Source organism: Sinohyriopsis cumingii, chromosome 7 (assembly GCF_028554795.1).
Source record: "Sinohyriopsis cumingii isolate HCF-2022 chromosome 7, ASM2855479v2, whole genome shotgun sequence".
Classification (NCBI taxonomy): Eukaryota; Metazoa; Mollusca; class Bivalvia; order Unionida; family Unionidae; genus Sinohyriopsis; species Sinohyriopsis cumingii.
This window is the reverse complement of record NC_142967.1, coordinates 114,701,902-114,726,323: the sequence shown is the minus strand read 5'-3', so window position 1 is coordinate 114,726,323 and position 24,422 is coordinate 114,701,902. Positions and strand designations below refer to the sequence as shown.

At 37.5% G+C, this 24,422-nt stretch overlaps 1 protein-coding gene across 1 annotated transcript in view; it reads left to right on the top strand.

The window, feature by feature from the left end:
• LOC149795965 (kin of IRRE-like protein 3) overlaps positions 1-24,422 on the top strand; it is an 87,128-nt gene that overhangs the window by 37,414 nt on the left and 25,292 nt on the right. Inside the window, exon 4 of the mRNA XM_089965884.1 lies at positions 21,582-21,851. Within this exon, the coding sequence (XP_089822010.1) occupies positions 21,582-21,851 (270 nt within the window). The remainder of the gene's footprint in view (positions 1-21,581; positions 21,852-24,422) is intronic.

Below are 24,422 nucleotides of genomic sequence, written 5' to 3'. Positions count from 1 at the left end.
CCCTTTTCGTCTGTCTCAAACACATTTTGAACATGACGTCCCTTCAGTCGCATCTTCCCGTCAAATTCATTCGTGCCTTGTATGGCATCAGTCGAGAAAAAAATCCACAAACACGAGCTCGTGTCTTAGAAGCTAGTCTCAAAGAAGTCTTACGATGGTTCACGGTGACGGCACGTCAATTACTCCAAGGAATCATTCAGATTCCTCATCAAACCAAACGCTGTTTTGATCGAAACAAAGTCGCTTTGACCCAACTGGCCGATCGCCGCATCGACACTCAAACCAAAAACAAATCATTTTGAAACCTGGAGGGAGCGGTACTCTAGGAGGGGTCATCATTCGCTCTCTCTTAAGATGGGATCCTAATGCCCCCAAACTTCTCCCCAAGAAAAAAGTCAAAATTAGCTCCAAGAAGAAGAAGAAAAAGACCAGGTCCCCAAGGAGAACTTCTCCAGTGGCGGGACCCTCCTCTTACCAGACACCACCCCGGAAAAAGAAAAGAAGCCCTCAGAAAAAGAAACAGAGGTAAAGTCCCCAGAAAAAGAAAAGCCCACAGAAGAAAACTAGTCGCAAGAGAGGCACTTCGGCCAGTACGCAACCTTACATTCTTAAACCAAGACCTGCCACGGCGGTGACTCCGTCTCCGGCAGCCTCACGTTCATCCACTTCTCCGTTGATGACACCAAGAACTGAAGAGTACTTGGAGACGTTGATCACACCAAGAACTTCTCCGTTGATGACCCCAAAAAGAACTTCCCCAGTGGCAGGACCCTCCAATTTAGTGGCAGTGGCTGCTGCTCACAAAGTACCTTCTCCCAAAATCAAAGTCCAAGAAAGATCGGGCATGTTACAAAGTTTACTGGATTTGTCCAAGCAAGAACTGGCTCGATTTAGTCCGTTGCGTACCCCTGCACGACGTGTCATGCCTGTCCTCAAACTGATACGACGTAAAGACAATCAGTGGCGACGCGCTCCAGTATAAAAAAGGCCTATGACCAAGTCGGGGTATCAGTGTTTTTTGTGCTTCTGAAGACTCAAAGATGTCACCCTCCAGAAAACATCCCTCTTCTAAACAGCCCCAAGGAAAGAAAAGAAAAGGACTGCCTCCTCGTTTAGTCTGACATGGGGACATGTTATCTGTCCTGTCCAAAGCTTCTCCACCTCTACGAAAAAAACTCATTCAATCAGCCTCCAAAGAGGTCATCGATACCGTGTGCGAATGTTGTTTGAACGTGTTGAAAGGCACGATCCCTTTGTCCAAACACCAGAAACAATGCTTAGGCAAACATCGTCACTTTCTTCGCCAAATGGTTCAAAAGAAAATTCGCATTCGTCAAAAGAAGAAGATGTTGGTCCAACGTGGAGGCATTTTACCCTTCTTGTTAGGTCCCTTGCTGAAAGGAGTCTTGGGAAGCATGTTGGGAGGACTGGTGGGAACAAGATAAAAAGGCCCTCGGAAGTCCCAAGATCTCAGAATCGACCCCTCACAACCCCATGGAAGGACGAGAACTGGCTTTAGTGCCTTACAAACGATGGATGGAATACCATCGTTGGCAAGAACAACGCACCCCGCATTTACCTCCCAATCCCCATTTGAGCGAGATGTCCCAGTTACAACACGAATTGCAGTCCTTGATGGATCGCCAAGATTTGTCCGAAACAGAAAAATCGCAAAAGTACGGTCAACTCTTGCAACGACTGCAACTCTTTCACCAGAAAGCTTTAGACGAAACAGCTCTACCCACTCTGAAAGATTTTAAGACCTTGATGAAAAGTCCAGCACCATCACCAATACCAGTACCACCACTACCAGGGACCAAGGCAGAAAAAGGAGAAGAAGAAGAAGAAGGGTTTCAAACTCCACCAGAAAAGGTACGCAAGTTAACAACACCACCTACCTCCAGAATTGGATGGATTAAAAAGATGATGGCCACCCCTTCTTCATCACAAGAGAAAAAGAAAGTGAAGACAGAAGAAGTGAAGACAGAAGTGAAACAAGAACCGATATCCCCCGCTCAGACATCCTCCTCTTCAACACCTATTGCCCGTCGCACACGCAAAGCATTGCAATCCAAGAAAGTACCCCAAGAGAAAAACAGTAGCATCCTCCAAGAGTGGGTGTCTTATTAACACACAAACACAAAAAATGGAAAAAGTCTTAGCCAGCATTTACTACGATCCCTCTCATCCTGCAGGTTACGCAGGAGTTCAAAAATTGTATCGTGCTGCCAAAACTCGATTGAAAAGTCTCCGTTTACCTCAAGTGCAACGATGGTTACAAGAACAAGCTACCTACAGTTTACACAAACCCATTCGACGCAAGTTTGCCAGAAGTCGCACCCGAGTGGAAGGCATCGATCATCAATGGCAAGCCGATTTAGCCGATGTCTCTCATTTGGCCAGCTACAATCGTGGCTACAAATATTTGTTTTGTGTCATCGACGTCTTTTCCAAATTTGCCTGGGTCGTGCCCTTGACTTCCAAATCGAGCAGCGAGTTAGTGCGACGCCTGCAACGAGTGTTGAAACAAAGCGGTCGTCACCCTCTTCGATGGCAAATGGACAAAGGCACCGAATTTCTGAACCAAGCTTTCCAAAAAGAATTAAAGAAACGTGACATTCATTTTTTTACCACCGAGAATCCCGAAACCATAGCCAGCATCGTGGAACGTTTTCAACGCACTTTGAAAGAACGCATGTGGAAATATTTTACGCATCACCACACTCTGAAGTACATCGACATCTTACCGCACCTGGTGCAAGCGTACAACCAATCTTACCATCGAAGCATCGGACGTGCCCCGCAAGAAGTGACTCCCGAGAACGAAGTGTTGGTGTTTGAGCGCCTGTTTGGTACGTCCCTGACGAGGGCTGTCCCCCCAAAAAGTGGAGAGTTGGCCGTAGGAGATTGGGTGCGCATTGGCAAAACCAAACGCACTTTCAATAAAGGTTACTTACCTAACTGGACGACCTAATTGTTTCGTGTCACTGGACGAGTGCATGGCCGTCATCCTGCCGTCTAAAATTGGAAGACATGACGGAGAAGTGCTCAAAGGAACGTTTTATTTGCCCGAGTTACAACGTGTCACCAAAAAAGAAGACGACGTGTACGACATCGAAAGCATCCTCGAACGCAGAACCCGTAAAGTGGGCAAACGACGTGTCAAAGAAGTCAAAGTACGCTGGAAAGTATATCCACCCAGTTTTGATTCTTGGATCGACGCTTCGCAAGTCATCGACTATAAAAAGAAATGACCATCATGCCCTTTCACACGGACTCAGCTACTACGGATACCAATCCTTCACGCAGTTCTTCTCTACAAGATTTGCAAAAACAACCCTTGTGGGTGTGGTGTGGAGAACGTGTGCCTAAAACGCAAATCGTCTTTTTTCTGCCAAATCTTCGTGGTGTATTGTGTCATCGGGGCAGCCATTGTCAATTTGAGTTTGCAACAAGGAGACAAACAATTGTGGACCATTTTATTGAGCAGTTGCATCGGTTACCTGCTTCCCAATCCCTCCCTGAAATTCTCCTCGAACGGGAACCACGGGAACCTTGTGTCCAGTGCCAGTGCCAGTCACCACTCCAATAACAACAACAACAACCCCATTTTAGGCGGAGACACGCCTCTGACGTCCAGTAACCCCTCGGACAGCCACAGAACTCTGGAATTATGAGTTACCGAAACCAATTTTACTTAACCTTACCCAGTGACAGTTCCATGGAGGTGTTTCCCCACCACACGTTATGCTGTTACACGGCCAAATTACCTCAGGCCATCCAGTTAGATCACGAAGCCCATTGGGAAGTGGCTTTGGTAGAAATGATTCACCCTTCACAAATACAAAACATCACCGAAAAGCAAAACACTTTTGAGGTCGAAATCCTGAACCAACAATTGCAAGAAACCATGAATGACATTGGGTTTCCAGGGGACATAAGACCAGCCAACAATTCACCCTTCAATATCTACACCTTGAAAATTCCGTCAGGGTTTTATTTTAGTGGCCAACATTTAGTGGACACCATTGCTTCCAGGTTCGAGTAAGCCTTTGGCAAAGCCCTGAACAGAATCAAAAAAGTGTCACCCTGGAGTACTATAAAGTGGCTCGTCGCTTACTGATGAAATTTCAGGATACCCAAACGTTGTCCATCAGTTTTAATCGTGACTTGTTTGATATTTTAGGTGGAGACACAAAAATGGCTCCAAATTTTACACCGAAGATCAACAGCAATACGGAATTTTACAAGTTTTTTCGATTCCCTGTAGAACTGAACCAAGGACTGAATTTGATGTTTGTGTATTCCGATGTGGTGGAGTACAACGTGGTGGGACACACCTCCGTACCATTACTGCGTGTCATTCCTTTCAAAGTAGATAGTACCACGACCAGTGACCAGGAAGGTGGGAACACTTATCACGTCCACCGTGAATTTGTACATCCTCACTATTTGCTTGTCAGTAAGTCTTATTTGGACACGGTCAACATTGCCATAAAAGGAGATCTGGGACAAAATATTCCATTCACCAAAGGAAATGTCACGGTGAAACTCCATTTTTCGAAAACGGTTCTCTCACGACTCGTAAGTCATGTATCCAGTGTACCGAGGGGTTGCTCGACAGCGAGGACACGGTTTAGGAGATATGTTAAAATCAGCCTTTCGTTCGGTGGCCCCAGTCTTGAAACCGATGGTGACACGCGGATTGCACGCCTTGAACGATGCCGCACTGACGCACGGCAAAGAATTTCTCCAAAATGTCATCATCGACAAACAAAATCCCAAAGAAGCCTTCATGAGGGCAGGCAAAAATGTCTTGCTGCAAACGGGTAAAGACCTTTTGGGCCGACGCGAAACACCTATAAATGCCCTGCACGCTACCGAGTCAGGCATTCAGCAAGGACAAGGCAGAAAGAGACGACGAAGAAAATACCCTTTCACCACACTTCACACGTCTAAAGCTAGAAAGACAAAGAAAAGAAGAACCGTTCGAGACTTAGACGTTTTCGATTATTGAGACACAGCAACAAAAAAATGATGCACCGAGAGTCTTGCGCTTGTTCCAAGTCGGAACTGGATCTGTTTGCCATGCCACCCACCATGATGACCATACAAGAATCCCAATTGGTAGAATTTCACCCCGTCTCCTCACTGGCCGATTCCGCTTCCATCGAGCTTGATATCAAAGGACAGCTCGAAGATTACATCGATCTGAATAGCAGTTACTTGTACCTGAAAGTCAAAGTTGTAGATAAGACAGGAGGTGATATAGACACTGAAGCAGTAGCTCCCGTCAACAATTTCATGCATTCCTTGTTCAGTGGAGTGGACTTGTACTTGAATAACAAACTAGTCAGTAGCAGCATGGATACTTACCCTTATCGTGCCTACCTGGAAAATCTCTTGACGTACGGAATAGACGCCAAGAACACTCATCTCAATGCCTGTGTGGTATGGGAAGCTGACGAAGCAGGCCAGCTTGAATTATTGGAAACTGATACATCTGATAAAAAGAAAGAATACAATGAAGGATTTGTAGAACGAAGAAACAGAATCATGAGACCCAACAAAAGTTTAGAACTGATGGATCGTTTGCATTTGGACATGTGGTTGCAAGAGAAATATTTGCTGAACGGGGTGGATGTCCGCCTGAGACTGAATCGTAGCAGTACCGCTTTCCATTTATTGGCTGATACTGACGATTACAAAACCAAAATCCAAGAAGCCAGACTCTACGTACGCCGCGTGGAAGTGTTACCTAAAGTGGGAAACGACATCAGTCAGACGTTGTGCAGAACGACCGCGAAGTATCCGATCCGACGCGTGGAAGTGAAAACCTTCACCATTCCCGCTGGACAGCGATCCATGATCAAAGATCATCTGTTCCAAGGACAGCTACCCAAATGTTTAATCCTTGGTATCGTCGAGAATACAGCCTTCAACGGAGCTATCACTAAAAATCCTTTCTACTTTCGACACTTCAACGTGTCCAAGATCAAAGGCAGTCTCGATGGCAAGACCTTGTGTACCCGACCTTTTGAACCTGACTTTGAGAAGAAGAATTACTTGAGGTCGTACTTGTCCTTGTACGAATCTACCGGACAGTTAGGAACCAACACCAGTCACGGCATTACGTACGAGGATTATGCAGGAGGTTATGCTTTGTGGGGTTTTGATTTCACTCCAGACCAAGGCAGCGACGAGGAACATTTCCACCCTATAAAATAAGGCCAGATTCGTGTGGAAATTCAGTTTGCAAAACGAGACCCAGCTGATGACATAACGTTGAACGTCATCCTGTATGCAGAATTCGATAATACCATAGAAATCAACAGTTTGAGAGAAGTCATTCTAGATTATTAGAAGCTATGGAAGATTGTTATCCCTCTTTACCTAGTGGAGAAACTTTAGACATGAAATGTGAGGAGACTGTGGAAGAAGAAGCTATCATGATGAAGTCAAGATGGCCAGAACAAGAAGCCCATTTAGTCTCCTGTTTTGCCAAACACTTGGTCGAGAAAATGACGGAATTGATCAAGAAAAATTGCCATGGATGTCAAAACGATCATCCCAGTCAAATTCAACACGATAAATGCCTGATGTTGAGTCAAGAAGAAAAATTGGACGAGTATCTGGACGAAGCTTGGAGTCTCATCTCGGAGGAAGTCGTGTTGCATCAGTGGTATAAAGACTTGCTTGAACATTCTTGTCCACCATTAACCACTCAAGAGATCCATCGTATCGAAGCTCTCCTGAATCAGAGTGAGGAGACGAAGCGAAGAAACGATTATTTGTCAGACATTTTCAAGCAAAAAGTCAGGATCGAATTGATGACTTATTATTACCTGAGAAGAAGAAAAAAAACAAAACATGGATACCTGGGAACTTTATTACCTTTTGAACCACAGTTCGTATACGGCTTCTTGGAATCCTGTCGTCTGTGCTAAAGATGAACTCCCTCATCGCAAACCTCAAGACCATCTAGCTTATGTGATCAACACGGACGACAGTCATCTCCCAGGAACCCAGCCGTCTACTTTCCTCAAGAAGGATGTGTAGAATATTTTGATTCGTACGGATTGCCCCCCTTGGAAGACGATATCATTGACTTTATGAGAAGAAATGTTCAGACCACCCGATTCAATAATGTGAAATTACAAGGCACAGATTCCTTGGTGTTTGGAAAATCATGTGTGTATTTTCTGCATCATCGCAGCCTGGGCTATTCCTTAGAACATTTAGTGACTCATTTTGATCCTCGTTCTTCTTCTAGAAACGATGTGAAAGTAGATCGATGGTTTTGTGACCATTATGCTTATCTTTTGTCTCAAGCTAGGAAACGTAGTAATGACTTCCAACAGTGGAAATCACAATTTCGTTCACGTTGTTAGCCCTGTTTAAAGTAGAGTGTGAATTGAAAAAAAAATGTTTGTGATTTAAAAAAAAATGTTCGATGTTATATTGTTGGATTATTATTAAAAATGTTAGAGTTGTTTGTTAGTGTTAATTGATTTTTGAATAAAAAATGTTGTGTTTTGAAAAAATGCCTTTGTCTTTTGTTTGGCTATAAGAATGTTGAATCATGCTCTTTGACTTCTCTCTATCTCTCTCATGACACTCATTGATCGTTCCGGCTCGAAAACCGTGGAGGGATGTTTTCCTTCACGTCCGCGCTTTGACTTTAAGAACCGGGGCAGTTTCCAGTCAAACTATCCATTGTCGACTCATCCTCCTACGAAGATGTGCTCCAAACTAGCTAAGCTAAACGAAGCCTACGTGAATTTGCATAGGGTCAGACACAGTCTGATACCGAAGCCAGAAGAGATAGAGAATGTGAGAATGTTAAAAGTCACTGAAGACCTGATAGAAGAGCTCTTCAGAGAAGAAGTGAACAGGGAGAAAGAAGAATGGACAGAGAAGTACAGACTTCAGAGACAGCAGCAACAGCAGCAACAACAACAACAGCAGCAGCAGCAGGAACCTGAACCTGACAGAGGCTTTGTCGATTGTCGTATCGACACCAAAGATTTCTTCTTCTCTTTCCGAAGAAGCAGACCTATCGTCAGAAAGTCTCTCCTCAGAGGACGTCGCATTCTTAGAAACTAAAAGATTGCCATAGCAAACAAAAAAAAAAAAAAACAGCCCTTTTCAGGGCTACCCAATACTCTAGAAAAGGAATAAAAATCGATTTGCCAATGTGTGCATGTAAAGTAGTATGAATATAAACACTAACTCTTTTTTATAGTGTGAGTGTATGTGTTTGTGTATAAGATTGTGTGTTTGTAAGTGCTCACGTACGTTTGTGTGGATAGTAGATTAAGATCATGTTTTTTTGCTGTTTGACGTGTGGGGAGAGTAGATTTGGGGTTTGATTGATTTGCATATGTGGATAGTATATTGAAGTGATTAATGAAAAATTTTAAATTAGTAATGGGTAGTATAAAAAAGTGAGTGAGTGTTTCTTTTAGGTCCGCGCGTTGTTTGGTTATGATCTAGCTAAGATCACTTTTGTTTAGGGGATGTTTTCCTTCACGTCCGCGCTTTTAGTATAAATTGAAAATCGCTTGGCAGTCTAGCTACCCTTCTTGATTGATCAAGAGAATGAACACCAGACTAGCAAAACTGCTTGAACTTCACGTACACCTGGAATATGCCAGGCGTATAGTGAATGAGCTGGCTGCAGAGGCCCTAGTAGAAGAGGGAAGGATGAAAGAGGAGGAGAGAAGAAACAAAGAAGAGGAGGAGAGAAGAAACAAAGAAGAGGAGAGAGGAAATTTCAGAATCCCAGAGACAGAAAATTGGGATTCTGAAGCCACTTATCCCGCCTCTGCTCTTCCCCCAAAACGAGTGAAAAGAGACTGGGGAAGAAGATGTGTGTGTGGTGCCAGACCTGGAAGGTGCCATCATTAACCAGGTGTCATGGAGTTAAAAAAAAAAACAAACAGCCCTTTTCATGGCTATCCCAATCTCTAGAAAAGATATAGTAATCTATTTGCCAATGTGTGTATGTAGAGTAGTGTGAATATAAAAACTGACTCTTTTTTCTTAGTGTGAGGGTATGTGTTTGTGTTTGTGTTTGTGTGTTTGTGTTTGTAAGCGCTCACGTACGTTTGTGTGAATAGTAGATTATGGGTTTGTTTATTGTTTCTTAGCGTATGTGGAGAGTACAGTTTGGGTTTTGTAACCGCTCACGTACGATTGTGTGGATAGTAAATTATGGATTTTGTTTTAATGATTTGCGTGTGTAAATAGTAGATTTGGGGTTTGTTAATTGTTGCTTCACTTATGTGGATAGTATATTATATGAAATGATAAAGTGGGGGATGTTTTCCTTCACGTCCGCGCGTTGTGTGGTCATGATCTAGGTAATATCAATTTTATGTCTTAGGGGGATGTTTTCCATCACGTCCGCGCTTTCAGTATAAGAACCCACAGTATTCGTCGTTCAAACCATTCTACAAAGAATAAAAAATGAAGATGGCTTCGAACCAGCTTGATAAAATGAAAACATTGCAAGACGTCCTGGACAATTTGGGTATGATGGAGCAAATGTTAGTGAGGTTAAACGAGGATCACTATTCTTATAGCCCACATAGAGTTAAGATGGAGATTAACAACTTAAGAAAAGTAAAGGAAATGATAAGTGCTGTGATGAAAGAAATAAAGGAGAAGGAGGATGAAGAGGAAAGGATAAGGATAAGAGCATGGAATGAAAAAATTGAAAAAGAAGAAGAAAATGAGAAGAGGAAGAAAGAAGAGGAGGAGAAGAAGAAAGAAGAGAAAAAAAGGAAGAAACGAAAGAAAAGAAGAGAAAGAGTGTAGGACAGAAAATAAGAAGTTGGTGGAGAAATAAAATAAATTAGAAGAAGAAACCCAAAGACCCTTTTCAGGGCCACTCATAGGTCTCGAAAAGAGATTGACTTTCAATTGCCAACCCTCTTTTTTTTTGTAAAAAAAGAACAAAAAAAACCCAAATCCCATGTTCATTTCCCCTTGTCCCTAGAATAGATATTTTTTTTCTCCCATGTTAAATTCCCTTGTCCCAAGAGTGGATATTTTTTTCTCCCATGTTAAATTTTACATAGTCCCCAGAGTGGATATTGCCTTTTTAACATGGAACTCCCCTAGTCCCTAGGGTGTCCCCATTCACTACTTATGATTATAGTACATCATGATTCTACGGACCTATCTGTATCGAGAATTTCCATCAAATCTTGATTCTACGGACCTATATGCATCTGTGTTTCCACTGTTGACTATGATTTATGTAGGTTCGAATCGGGTTTTAAATTCATTTCCGAAAGTGCTTAAATAATTCCAGGAACAAGGATTTAGGGAAGCAGATAAGCGTATAATTAGACATATCTCTATAAAAAACAAAACCTTTACACTAAGATTCTTTCAGGTACAACTCATTCCCGGATGTGACTGCGATAGGCAACGAATAATGTTAAATCAGTTTTAAAAGCTGAATATTTGGTATAATTTATTGTCTGTTATATTAAAAAATATAACGATCAGGACTAACTCTGTTCCAAAACAAACTACCCAAGACAGTCATGCCTTTCTAATCATTCTGGTCGTGTTAAGTCTGCCTGTTGTATAAATTGGTTATCTGATATCAAAGACAATATAATCATCTAGCAGTTAAATAGATTATAATTTAAGTAATAGACGAAAAATGAGACATATTTGATGATGCAATTCGTTACGTAACTGTTGACATGAGTGTGTCCTTTGTATTTTTTGGTGGAGAGAAAAGGAGACTGTCTAAAACCATGAAAACATAGGTTTAATTTCACGTCTAAAATATTCACAAACTGAAAGACACGTGATTTCGCCAGATCAAAGGTTACATGTACGTCCTGCTGATTGAGCATGGGAAGAATCATGACGCTGTTAACAGGTTTAGAAGTTGTTCTAAAATACACGCATTTTTCTCCCTTTCTCCCGATAATTGTTTACAAATCATAGAAAATAATGTATTCCCTACGCCGATGTGTGCGTAGTCGCTCCTCCCCATAAACCTGGCTAAAAATTCACCAAACTTGGTACATTGGAAGTTTATGTGGCTAACATCCCCAAGAGTGGTATAAATTTGTAGCCTTTCACATGGGGTCAATGGGAGGGGTGGAAAGTTGTTTATACAATAATAAAGACATGTTTCAAAATATGTTTCTCATCCTTCTTAGGATACGATACATTATTTTATGAGTTTTGGACTTACCACCCCTGGATTAGGGGTTTGAAGCGAAAGTTTCCTACGTGAACTTTACATGACATTGTTTTTATTTTGCAAACATCAGTATCATTCAAGAAGATGTCTCCATTAGGTAATGGATTTTGTTTGGAGAAAATGCTAATTGTGACACGATGTCAAGTAGAAAGCTATATACATAGTAACATTATTTTATCATTCGTGCTTTAACGTCTAGCACTTTCAAGTTTTATTATGTTATTTTCAGTTGGGATGGGTTATTTATTTTTCAAATTATTTAATTCAGATGAATTTTTTCTCTGGAAATACAAACGTGCCCGCTAAAAATCTTGGACAGACACATTCACTGGAATTTGTAGTGTATTTAAACCTGGAATTATATTTATGTGATTCAACAAAAGACTGATGGCACATTAACATACTACGAGCTGTAAAAGACACGCCATTGCCTTCAGTTGTTTGATTTATTCTGGACGTGTAATGAATTTTATGTATGACTTTAAATTATTAGGTATTGGGTCGGTAACTCTTGGATTATTGTGCAATGTAATTTTCAATAATGTAACTTCTTTATTCATTTTCTACTTTGCATTCTAGGGAAGTCAATTATTTGTTAAATTTTACAAAGCTTGTCATCTTTAACTCTTCTCTGTTACTTATTTTAAGGGCATAGACTCGTAATAGAAAATTGGGCTCTCGTCCTTTGGAATCCGAGTTTCGCAAAACATATTTCAAAAAACTTATTTTGGACGTATAAATTCTTCTTGTTGCTGAATTTTTTAAATCCCAGGTATTGTTTCACATTTTAGAAATCTTTAGTGAAATCTACAAGCTCTTATAATGTCATCTAAAGTGGAGATCCTTATTTCGAGTCCTACCCAGGAACAGTTAGACTTCTTGAGAAAAGATGAGTTGATTCAGCTTGCCAGAAAATATGATCTAATCGAGGCAAAAGCTTCATTAATAAAGCAAGAAATACAAACAAATAGTTTGGTCCAATATTTGGCGGAAAATACTAGTTTAGATAAAACTGCCTTGCATTTGATTAGTATCAGACTCTAACATAAAAGTAAATGAATTAAAATTAAAATACAACATGGAAATAGAGTTAAGCAAGCTTGAACTTCAGAAAGAGAAAGAAGAAGAACACATGCAATTCGAGAAAGAGGAAAGAGGGAGGAAAATGCAATTGTAGAAAGAGAAACGAATGCAAATGCAATTAGATAAAGAGGAAAGAGAGGAAAACGCAATTGGATAACAAGGCGAGAGAGACAAATGCAGTTACATAAAGAAGAAAAACAAATGCATTTGGAAAAAAAGGAAAGGGAATCAATTACACATACAGAGAGACAGTGAAACGGACGAAAGATAATTTCAATTTAGATTAAAATAATTAGAGCTGGTAAGCGAAAGCACATTCCCACTTTACATATAAATTCAAGGTTTTATGTTTCTCATAATATAAGTTTAGTACTCCCTTTCAGAGAGAAGGAAATATAATAATATTTTTCTCATTTTGAAACATTGCCGAAATTTCGAAACGACCAATACAGCATTGGACGAGCCCGAGACATATACGTTTCCTGTCATTTCAGCAAAGTTCTGTTTTTGATCTGGTTCAGGAATGCCTCTATGAAGGATTACGAGTAATTCGCCGAGGCTTATCGACAAAAATTCAGGAATTATGAAACTGGACCAATTCGTGTCGACTTTGCAAGAGCAAATGAGTAGTTATTTGATAGATTGTGCTTAGCCAAGAAGGTTGATCAGCCAGAACACTGACTGTAACATGACTGAAACCGAATGGATGCTAGGATTGAATGATAAAGCAACACAATATGAAGTTATGAAAGTTTATGAAACAAAGGAAATATGAAAATAAATAAATGTTCACTACAACACGTATGCAACTTGACTCGCACACCCACCCACTACATACGATAGACTAATATAATACTGGATATGTTACAGATACAAGCATGTGTAACGAAAATAAGAGTATGGTTCTCACATTCACAATGAAAGGGATATGATTTACAGAATCATACGAGACAAACGAACATACCCGAGTATGATTCACATAATCATACGATGCAAAACAAAAGAAGCAAGTATGGTTCACACAACCAAATGCCACAAGGTACATTAAATATAGTTCAAATAACCACGTGTTGCAAAGCAAATTAAGTATGGTTCAAATAACCACGTGTTGCAAAGCAAATTAAATATAGTTCAAATAACCGCGTGTCCTTGTATACATTACACAACGTAATGGTCCTTATCCAGGAGTTGAGAATTCAGTCATCATAATTCGTCCTTCTCCATAATTCTAAGTCCATCTTAAATAATTACCACCATGAAACAGATACACCGTCTGTAGAAATAGCTTCACTGCAACACTATTGATATTAGCATCACCATCCTGGTTAGTATAGTCTGACAAGATCCGAGCTAGCACTGTATTGTACAGAACAATAATCATCCTATAAATACATGAACAAAATTCACACGACCTAAGGTAAAGTACCCGTGCACACCTTGGTATACGAGCATCTAGCCACGAGTGACCTACGACGAGATGCTTGTATTATTCAGTCAAATGAAACAAAACAAAAAAGTAAACACCTTAGATAACGCTGTGTGCGTCTATGAAGTTAATAAATGAAATTTTTCTTAAGGCATACGAAGTTATTTTCTTGCCTTATTCCGTGACACACATATCAGTTGTTGAAGAGTTCAATAATTGTGTCCACAGTGAAGTTAAAAATTATCTTGATGTGCATAATGTCGAAACTTTAGAAAATGCTGCTAGTACTGCTGACGAGTATTCCTTAACTCATAAAGTTTCTTTTGTCTGTGAATGTTCCACTCAGCTGTCTTCTGGTAAAAGAAGTATCTCAGCCTAATACAAGCCATTCCAAATTTCAATATGGCACAACTGTTAGAAATCAAATTTTTGATAAGATTGATCAGAAGTCCTTGTTTCTTTCTACGTGTACCTATAGCTAGAAGAAAGGACATACTATTTCTGATTGCTAAAAATTAAAAAGTAAGCAACATAATCAAGATAGACCTATTCTAGAAGTTGTAACTTCTAAGAGGTCACTGTTACATTGGTGTATTGAGACTAATAAGCCACAGATTGATTTTATTATGGAGAGTTATGAACCATTTAAGCCGAATGGCTCTACATCACGCTTTGGTGATTCGGACAATTCTAACCTTATTAAAATTTTAAAGGACACAGGAGCTTCTCTGAATTATTTATTATCAGGCACTTTGCCTTTTTCTGAGGGGTCTTCTTCAATTGAGAGTGTTCTTATTCAGGAATAGAGTGCGGCTTTGTTAATGTTACTCTCCTTTACGTAAATTTGCACCAGACTTAGTGTCAGGACCCGTATCAGTCAATACAGTTTCTGCTTTACCTATTGATGGCGTTCATCTATTACTAGGCAATGGCATAGCTGGAGATAAGATTGTGGTAATTCTACTTGTGAATGACAAGCCTTGTTTGTATCAGAGACTCAGTCCTATTGAGAGAAAAAAATCCCTGATTTATACCCAGCTCGTGCAGTAACTATAGCTATGGCATAGAAAGCTCTTGAGAATGTCGTTGATTAAGAAAGTATTCCTTTAGCTGACACACGTATTTGTCAGGCTTTGGATAAGGTCACTTTCACACCTTGTATTTTATCAATAAAAGGATAGTGATTACAGTAATCCTCTTGTAACTACTCATTCTCTTTATTCTACTCAGGGTGACAAAAACAGGAATAAGAGCCTGGAGTCTCCTGTTTGTTTCAAAGGGCCATTGGTGAAAGTAGTTTCAGTCGTTATCCCTTTAAACCCTTAATCATTCATTTGACCAACATTGCGAGAGACAGAGGTGTGTGTTCAATGGATGCATTACTTGTAATAAATCTTTTTTTTTACCACGACTGTGAGAAACGTTTGTTGACATGAGATACATTAATTTGTTAGTTTATTACATACAGGAATATCTGATAATTTTATTTACTAATAAGGTTGATAAATAAATGAAATGATGCATCATTACATGCATAAAAGAAACAAGACTGAAATACTCTAAAGCAGGTGGCATCCAGGACCTGATATTGACAAAATAACTAAGAAATATGGTATGGGAAGTGTTCTTTTAGACTATGCAGAAAGAGTACAAACTGAAGAAAAACTCATCTGGAATCGACATATTATTGATATTATCCAAAACCATGAAGAAACTACCTGGAGAGCAAATATGGAACTAAGGGGTGATTTAATTCACTTCAGAAGCATTCATTTGGACTTAAAACCAAGTAATATATGGTTTCTCGGGCGTAAATTTCCATCCATGTTATGGCCTCTCTCTGAAGTAATGAAACTATATATCATGCCTGTTGGTAAAATTATGGTATGCAAACTCTGTGGAAAAGAGACTGACGACAGAGCGAAACATCTTATTTTAGGTTGCGAAATGCTGCTTGAGGAACGAAACGTTTTCTTTGAGAGAGCGATTGACTCTTTAGAAGTGAGAGACGGGGTTAACTTATTCAATCAAGAAGACGATATATTGTTGGAGACACTTCTTGGAAGCAGGGTTGACTGCATGTCGTCTATTGACGATGACGTATCAGATACGCTCATGTTGGTGACCGCAAACAGCATAGCTTCATTCTACAATAAAATGTGTGCCCTGCTATCAACTAACATGCCCTAACATGATATTAAAAGTAAGTAGTAAATTAACATTAAATATAAACAATTAAAGGCCAAAGTCTTCTTGTCTAATCCGCAAATTTTGTTGTATGACAGCTGTTTGTGTGTGTGTTTATGTATTTGTTTATGTATTTGTTTATGTTTATTTCCAAGAGATTTCTATATGGTTTTCTGTATTTATATATCTCATTTTGTAAACACATTAGTTGACGATGTATATATCATGCTTGCGTTCTCGTCTATGATGTGTCTCATAATCCTATGATATGTATAATATGTATCTTAGCAACCTGATATACTCTTTGTTGTAGATGTAACTAAGTCATTTAGACAGTCAGTCATAGATAAATGCATGCACGCACGCATACGCGCAAACAAGTATATATATGCATAAATACATGCGTCATATAAAGAAAAAAAAACTACATATAGAATTACACTGTTAAAAGTTTTTCATTTCATTTTCGTTACTATCTCGAACTTAATGTTAAGCACATAACACTATAGACGTATTAACTTTTCGAAATATTATCATCATCAAGCAACTGTTAAAAGATTAGTGCCTTGCTCCGCCAAATGACTGCAGATTTGCATAATTGCAGGCAGTGAGATATTTCGTTTTGTCAATACGGTAGCTGACACAGTATTACTATTGTATTTTTGTCAATTTTCTGTTTTATTTTATGATCTTGTATTATCATGAATTTGTTTATTCTGATGTAATCTCTTTTTAAAGAGGAAATAAAGTCAGTCAGTCATACATACATACATACATACATACATACATGCATGCATACATGCTATTACGATTATATGGTATTAAACTAAGTAATATAAATAAGGGATGACAAAAAGTATTTTAACAATTAAACAAATTATTTATTTCCCTAGAATACACAGTCAAAATCTCAAGAGAAGTTGCAGTATTATAAATTATATCCCAAATAATCGTAAAGGTTACAACACAAGAAAAAGAAAGCATGAAGTGTTACGAATGAAACTCAACGCTGTTTCGATAGAATTCCAATCTTGAATGTGTTGATGGGAGAATAGCCTCGAAAGTGATAATATGTCAACAATCTTCAGGTATAATCCCGAAAGCTCTTAGATGAATTCGCAATAATCCAATGTGGTGATTTTATCCTGAAGTCAACAAGCAATTTATTTTTCCAATGAATAACTGAAATAATTAAATTCGCTCAAATAATAATTTAAAGCAACTTAAAATGATCCCATTACAGTTGTTAAGATTGGAAACATAATTCTGCATATCACCACCTTACTGTAACACAATTAAATATAATAAATGAACCAGTATGATAGTCGTTTTCCCATCAAAGTCGTCGACAAGAGCATTCGTAAAAACTCGTTAAGAGATCTGAATCGATGCAATGCTTGTTTTGTTTCTTCAACCGATCCCAGTTCTAATGAGAACACAAACATTATTAGTGAATATGAGATCAGTTATACTGACTCCGGCCTCAAGTGTATGATTGTACATAACATTATCTACATCATCATACGCACTATCCATATCGGAAAAATCAAATCTATTTTATCACGATCTATATCGGCGTGATAATATATCACTCGATATCCTCGTCATTGTAGTGTTTCTGCAAGATTTTCTACCGAATAATCTGTACTGGCTTTATAATGCGCAAATACGGGTATTATTTCGCCACACGAAGATGTTTGTTTTATTTTATCTAACAAAATCATTAGATTATATTTATGATAATTTTCAACAATAAATCTTTTATCATGATCAGGCTTATAATCATTGAGAATAAATATCATATTAGGTCGGTATAATCTGAATAAATTTAGGTCATCATTGCTAGTATCGGCATCAAGAACAATAACACGCCTAGATGCGTTAATTAATATCGAAAACTTATCCAATATTTATCCAATATTTTTTATTTTAAGTATGAACGTTTCTGAATTTTCGTCGTCGAATTCATTGCCACTCATCAATTATCATTACCTCAGGAACGCCCTGTAATCTATGAAGTGATTCTACCTAAACAATAACTCTGACCTTACTGCCTAGTTTAAATATTATATTACTGGCGATATTCATATAAGAGTATAATCTGCTTTATTTTTTCAGTATATGTTTTTCTAAAACTGATTATTAATACAGATTGATCTTCTGGTACAGATTTCCACGCAGCCTCATATTTTCCCATTCCACATGTTGATCCATCGATATAATCCATGTTTTCGTCGCACATTATACGCATGTTCGCTACCTGAAACTATACCCAGTAATTGATCGGCTTGTCAGGTTAACTCGTCAGATATTATCTGTAGATCTTCATCCGATATATCATCAGAATAATGATTGTAGGATATATTCTCTTTTCGGTGTATTTTACTTCTTTGTGCTGAATGCGAGTTGGACATTCCAGTAATTCAGATTTAGGAACATTTTCATGCGAAATACATCTTTTACTTCTTGTTATTTTACCTCGTTTGTCAGATCTCATATTTGTTAATTTTATACTATGAATTCGAGCTTGTAAATCTACACGCCATTCTGGATTATCATCGCTTTATTTCTTAGTAAGCTTTTATTTGTTGTTGTTCTAGTATTACAGGCGCTGAATTACATATAATGTGATATCGAATATTAGTTTCAAAAAGATAAAACTGTGATCGCGAGTTTCATAAAATAATTAATAATATCTTCTGTATTTATCTTTTCATCAGTTGCGTAAATGTTCCTAAGTTATCCTCGTAATTTATGTGTTCGATTCTGCATTTGTAAAACTAGTCAATATCGAAGATCTGATATAATCTAAACTCTGGTATAATCTAAACTCTGGTATAATCTAAACTCTGGTATAATCTAAACTCTGGTATAATCTAAACTCTGGTATAATCTAAACTCTGGTATAATCTAAACTCTGATATAATCTAAACTCTGGTATAATCTAAACTCTGGTATAATCTAAACTCTGATATAATCTAAACTCTGGTATAATCTAAACTCTGGTATAATCTAAACTCTGGTATAATCTAAACTCTGGTATAATCTAAACTCTGGTATAATCTAAACTCTGGTATAATCTAAACTCTGGTATAATCTAAACTCTGGTATAATCTAAACTCTGGTATAATCTAAACTCTGGTATAATCTAAACTCTGGTATAATCTAAACTCTGGTATAATCTCTGTGACTGAATACTCATCATTAAAGTCATCAGCAACTCGTCAGTCATCATCTGACGCTAATATAATTTTTTTAATTAAAATGCTGAATTGATAATCCGCGAAGAACATATTCGTGCATAAACTCACTTCTCAGTGCTTTTGTTGTCTCGGACATAAACAGATATCTCCAACGAATTTATATTCATCAAAAAATAATAATTCATGAGCATAAAATGATCATTTCTGGTAATATCAGTACTTTCCTCAATCAAAATAGAGTAGCACAAACAAAATCAAGGTAATTTTCCAAACAAATATAATATTCATCGTTTTTATTATTGTTGATAATTTTCGTGTTATCGACGTCGGGAGTTTTATCAGTGTGAACTGAACAATCCTCTGGGATTATGTCAAATAAAAAGTCACAAATATAATTATTCGATGCCATTGTATATATGATTATAAAACCAGATTTAGGTCTAATTAAAATATAAATAATTGATTTGTTTATAAATTATAGACATGCCTTTTTAAATCGGCGTGAATAACTGTAAATGGCATCCATAAGGATCAACAAATTAATTATTTAATTTTTAATTAAACAAAAATCTGGTAGAGTTTAATGAAAAGGCAAAGATATTAAATGAGGATAAATAAAATGTTATTGATTTTATAACTGATATTAATGAAGCACCGTCTGTAGAGGAGTTAAGAAGGGTGAAAAAAATGTTTAGTTGTACACGATGATGTGATGCTGGATAAGCAATGGAATCCAGCTAGAATATTTTCACGCGGCAGGCATGAAAATAAAGCTATTAGTTATGTTACACAACGTTATGCACAAATTCCAAAAGTAATTAGAGATAATTGTAATCTTTTAGCTGTATTTAACTCCGTTGATACACGTACTTTAAGAAATATTCATCAAATTGGGTGTTGCGGAGATATGAATATCATTAAATTTAAAAACTTCTCTTCAAAAACGTTAGCAACACCATACTGATTTATAACAATACATATGAATGATCCTTGATCACGACATCGTATAGTTCTGGATAAAATATTTGGTTGAGACATTGACTCAATTACTCATATATGTATAGCAGCAGGGAGGGTGTGACAACAATAACACGTCCAAATTTAGAAAAACACTAACGACAAAAATAAAGTTTAAAAAAGCGTTGGTTTGACGTTATTGAACTTATCTTTAATCGTTTTTGTAGGATGCTTTTTTTTACTTCAAAAATGACTTTTCAGCAAAATGTCTGTTCACCCTCTCTGCTGCTAACTTAGATGCTTATTTTGCATCTTCGCTGAAAAGAACCAATACAATCTTAGAGAGAAAGTATGGTACATTTTGTGCTATTGTTGAAATGGACTCTTGTGCTGTCAACCCTTTTAAATTCAATAGCGTCTTTGGTAGGAAGCTTGATGAAAATATACATTACATGATCAATGTTGACTGAGTGGTCTCGTGCACTCCATGTAGCAGTTGTTAAAGCTGATTGAGCGGTCGCGTACATTGCATGTAGTGACTGACAACGTTGACTGTGTGGTCGAGTGCAATGCATGTCGAGATTATTAATGTTGACTGAGTTGTCGAGTACACTCCCTGTAGTAACTGACAATGTTGACTGAGTGGTCGAATACACACCATGTAGCAATTGACAATGTTGACTGAGTTGTCGAGTACACTCCCTGTAGCAATTGACAATGTTGACTGAGTGGTCGAATACACACCATGTAGCAATTGACAATGTTGACTGAGTTTTCGAGTACACTCCCTGTAGCAATTGACAGTGTTGACTGAGTGGTCGAATACACACCATGTAGCAATTGACAATGTTGACTGAGTTTTCGAGTACACTCCCTGTAGCAATTGACAGTGTTGACTGAGTGGTCGAATACACACCATGTAGCAATTGACAATGTTGACTGAGTTTTCGAGTACACTCCCTGTAGCAATTGACAATGTTGACTGAGTGATCGAATACACACCATGTAGCAATTGACAATGTTGACTGAGTTTTCGAGTACACTCCCTGTAGCAATTGACAATGTTGACTGAGTGGTCGAATACACACCATGTAGCAACTGACAATGTTGACTGAGTGGTCGAGTACATTGCTTATAGCTATTGTCAATGATCGACTACATTGCATGTCGTGATGTATATAACGTTTTGGTGTTTTTATTATATACGTCTGAAAGTTGTATTAATTGTAATATTTAATTAATTACACCATTCACAGCTTTACACCGACATGCAAAACGTTTAAGTTCTAATTTCTAGCTTCATTGAATAAATAGCTCCGGTTTCCATAGAAAAATAACATAACATGTGAAACATACATTTATGTACATATATTGATTGATTTTACTGAATTTGTACATGAAATTCGAACTTTTCGCTTTTCCGTTCTTAGTAGCAGTGCATGAATACAATTCGGTTCTACTGTAATAACTTATATAGATAATATTGCAGACGCACCAATAATCTCCCTTCCGAATAGTAAAGAAATAAAAGAAGGGGAAACCCTCCAGGTCACATGTGATGTATCAGCAAATCCTGAACCTGTTGTTGTGTGGACCAAATCAGGTGTGAATGTGTCCGTATCCGCCAATCTTACAATAACGTCCATTAAGAAACGCCAAGAAGGGAACTACACTTGTACAGCCAAAAACCGTCTCCACCCGACAGGACAATCATCTGTGTTCAATACAACATCAAAAATACTCAAAGTCAATGTTTTATGTAAGTATCTATTTGTGTCATTGCATGATTTTCACTTGATGATCATTTCATGGTTTTAACAGTCTTTTGGTCATAGATTATACAAGTACAATATGCCCATTTTCCTAATTGTTTTAGAGGAGGTTCTGCTCTTGGTACTTGTATAATTCATGTATTGTGTTTGGCTGTCCGAATTACATCGGATAATTGACGTAATGTATGGCTTGGCCCTGCACCTACTTGGTATAATTTGGGCCAAGGGACGAAACGAATAAAAATCGCATAACTAGAATCTCGACCCAACGTCCGTATATATTGCTATATCATTTCTATTAAAATACCTTTCAACATATTATATGAGTTTGTAAAACGGTAAATCAACGGAAGCATATCACGTGCAAAAGAGTACTGTGTACAAATCTATGTAGATCATTTCGTTCAACAGTATGTGAAAATATCAGACATGGCAAAACGAAAGACCTCAGTTATGACTTGATTGCTAATTGGGATATATATATATATATATATATATATATATATATATATATATATATATATATATATATATATATATATAATTCTTGGGTGCAGGCAGTATGACTTGTTCTTACTTCTGAAATGATTTAAATTGGACCAGGTAACTTGACCAGTCTCGGTGTTTCCCCTTTGTGTATAAGGTGAATGTAGGCAAAATACCAAAAGTCATTGTTCGCAAAGTTTTGTGTAAACCAAAGTGTTCCTAGAAATCATACAAAAGAGGCACAACAATAAACACAACGGACATACTGTCCCCGGGAGTTGTTCACAGAAGTAGTGAGGCGAATTACACTTGTTAGGCTTATACAATAATTCAACATAACACCACGAAGATATCCAGAGTTTTCATATATATCCGTGTTAAGTGTGAGTGCACGGATTGATGCAATGACGTGTACACTGTCATATTTACTTACAATGCTGTAAATATTAAAATATACTCATGTTAAGGAACTCGCTTGCTGTAGGATGAAAGGTTAAACAAATAATACATTTATCGGGTAGAATATAGAATGGCAAATTTCTCTCAACATATTTTAGATATAGTCTATTTCATAAATGTCTTGAGATAAAAAAGGGAGATAATTCCTTATTAAGATCCTGAATGACATAAAAATGTACCAAACCCTACAACGTACGCATATATGTAAGGGAAAATAATTTCTGTCATCATATCCATTACGTATATTGTATGGGGACATGTGTCCCCTTTATCCATTCTATATATATAATATTGGGGCATGTGCCCCTTTTATCCATTCTATAAAATCTATTGGGACATGTGCCCCTTTTATCCATTCTATAAAATGTATTGGGACATGTGCCCCTTTTATTCATTCTGTAAGAAATATTAAGACATGTGTCCCCTTTAACCTCTCTATATAATGAATTTAGACATGTGCCCCCTTTATTCTTTCTAGTATATATAGTAAGAAGAACTTGTACCCGCTATCCATCCTGTATAAAGTTATAAGATCATGTGACCTCTTACCCATTCTGTATAAAGTAAGAATGGCATGTGGCCTGTTATCCTTTCTATATGAAGTAAGAAGATCATGTGACCTCTGTTCCATTCTATATAAAGTAAGACCATGTGACCTCGTATCCAGTCTGTATAAAGTAAGAAGATCATGTGACCTCTTATCCATTCTGCATAAAGCAAGAAGATCATGTGACCTCTTATCCATTCTATATAAAGTAAGAAGATCATGTGACCTTATCCATTCTATATAAAGTAAGAAGGTCATTTGACCTCTTATCCATTCTATATAAAGTAAGAAAATATGTGACCTCTTATCCATTCTATATAAAGTAAGAAGATCATGTGATCTCTTATCCATTCGATATAAAGTAAGAAGATCATGTGACCTCTTATCCATTCTATATAAAGTAAGAAGACCATGTGACCTCTAATCCATTCTGTATAAAGTAGGAAGATCATGTGTCCCTTTATCGATTCTATAAAATGTAAGAAGATCATGTGACCTCTTATCCATTCTATAGAATGGAAGATCATGCGACCTCTTATCAATTCTGTATAAAGAAAGAAGATCATGTGACTCTTTTCCATTCTGCATAAAGTAAGATCATTTGACCTCTTATCCATTCTGCATACAAGCAAGAATATCATGTGACCTCTTATCCATTCTATATAAAGTAAGACGATCATGTGACCGCATCCATTCTATATATAAAGATAGAAGATCATTTGACCCTTTATCCATTCTATATAAAGTAAGAATATAATGTGACCTCTTATCCATTCTATATAAAGTAAAAAGATATTTTGACCTCTTATCCATTCTATATAAAGTAAGAAGATTATGTGACCTCTTATCCATTCTATATATAAAGTAAAAAGATCATGTGACCTCATCCATTCTTATAAAGTAAGAAGATATTTTGACCTCTTATCCATTCTATATAAGTAAGAAGATCATGTGACCTCTTATCCATTCTATATAAGTAAGAAGATCATGTGACCTCTTATCCATTCTATATAAGTAAGAAGATCATGTGACCTCTTATCCATTCTATATAAAGTAAGAAGATCAT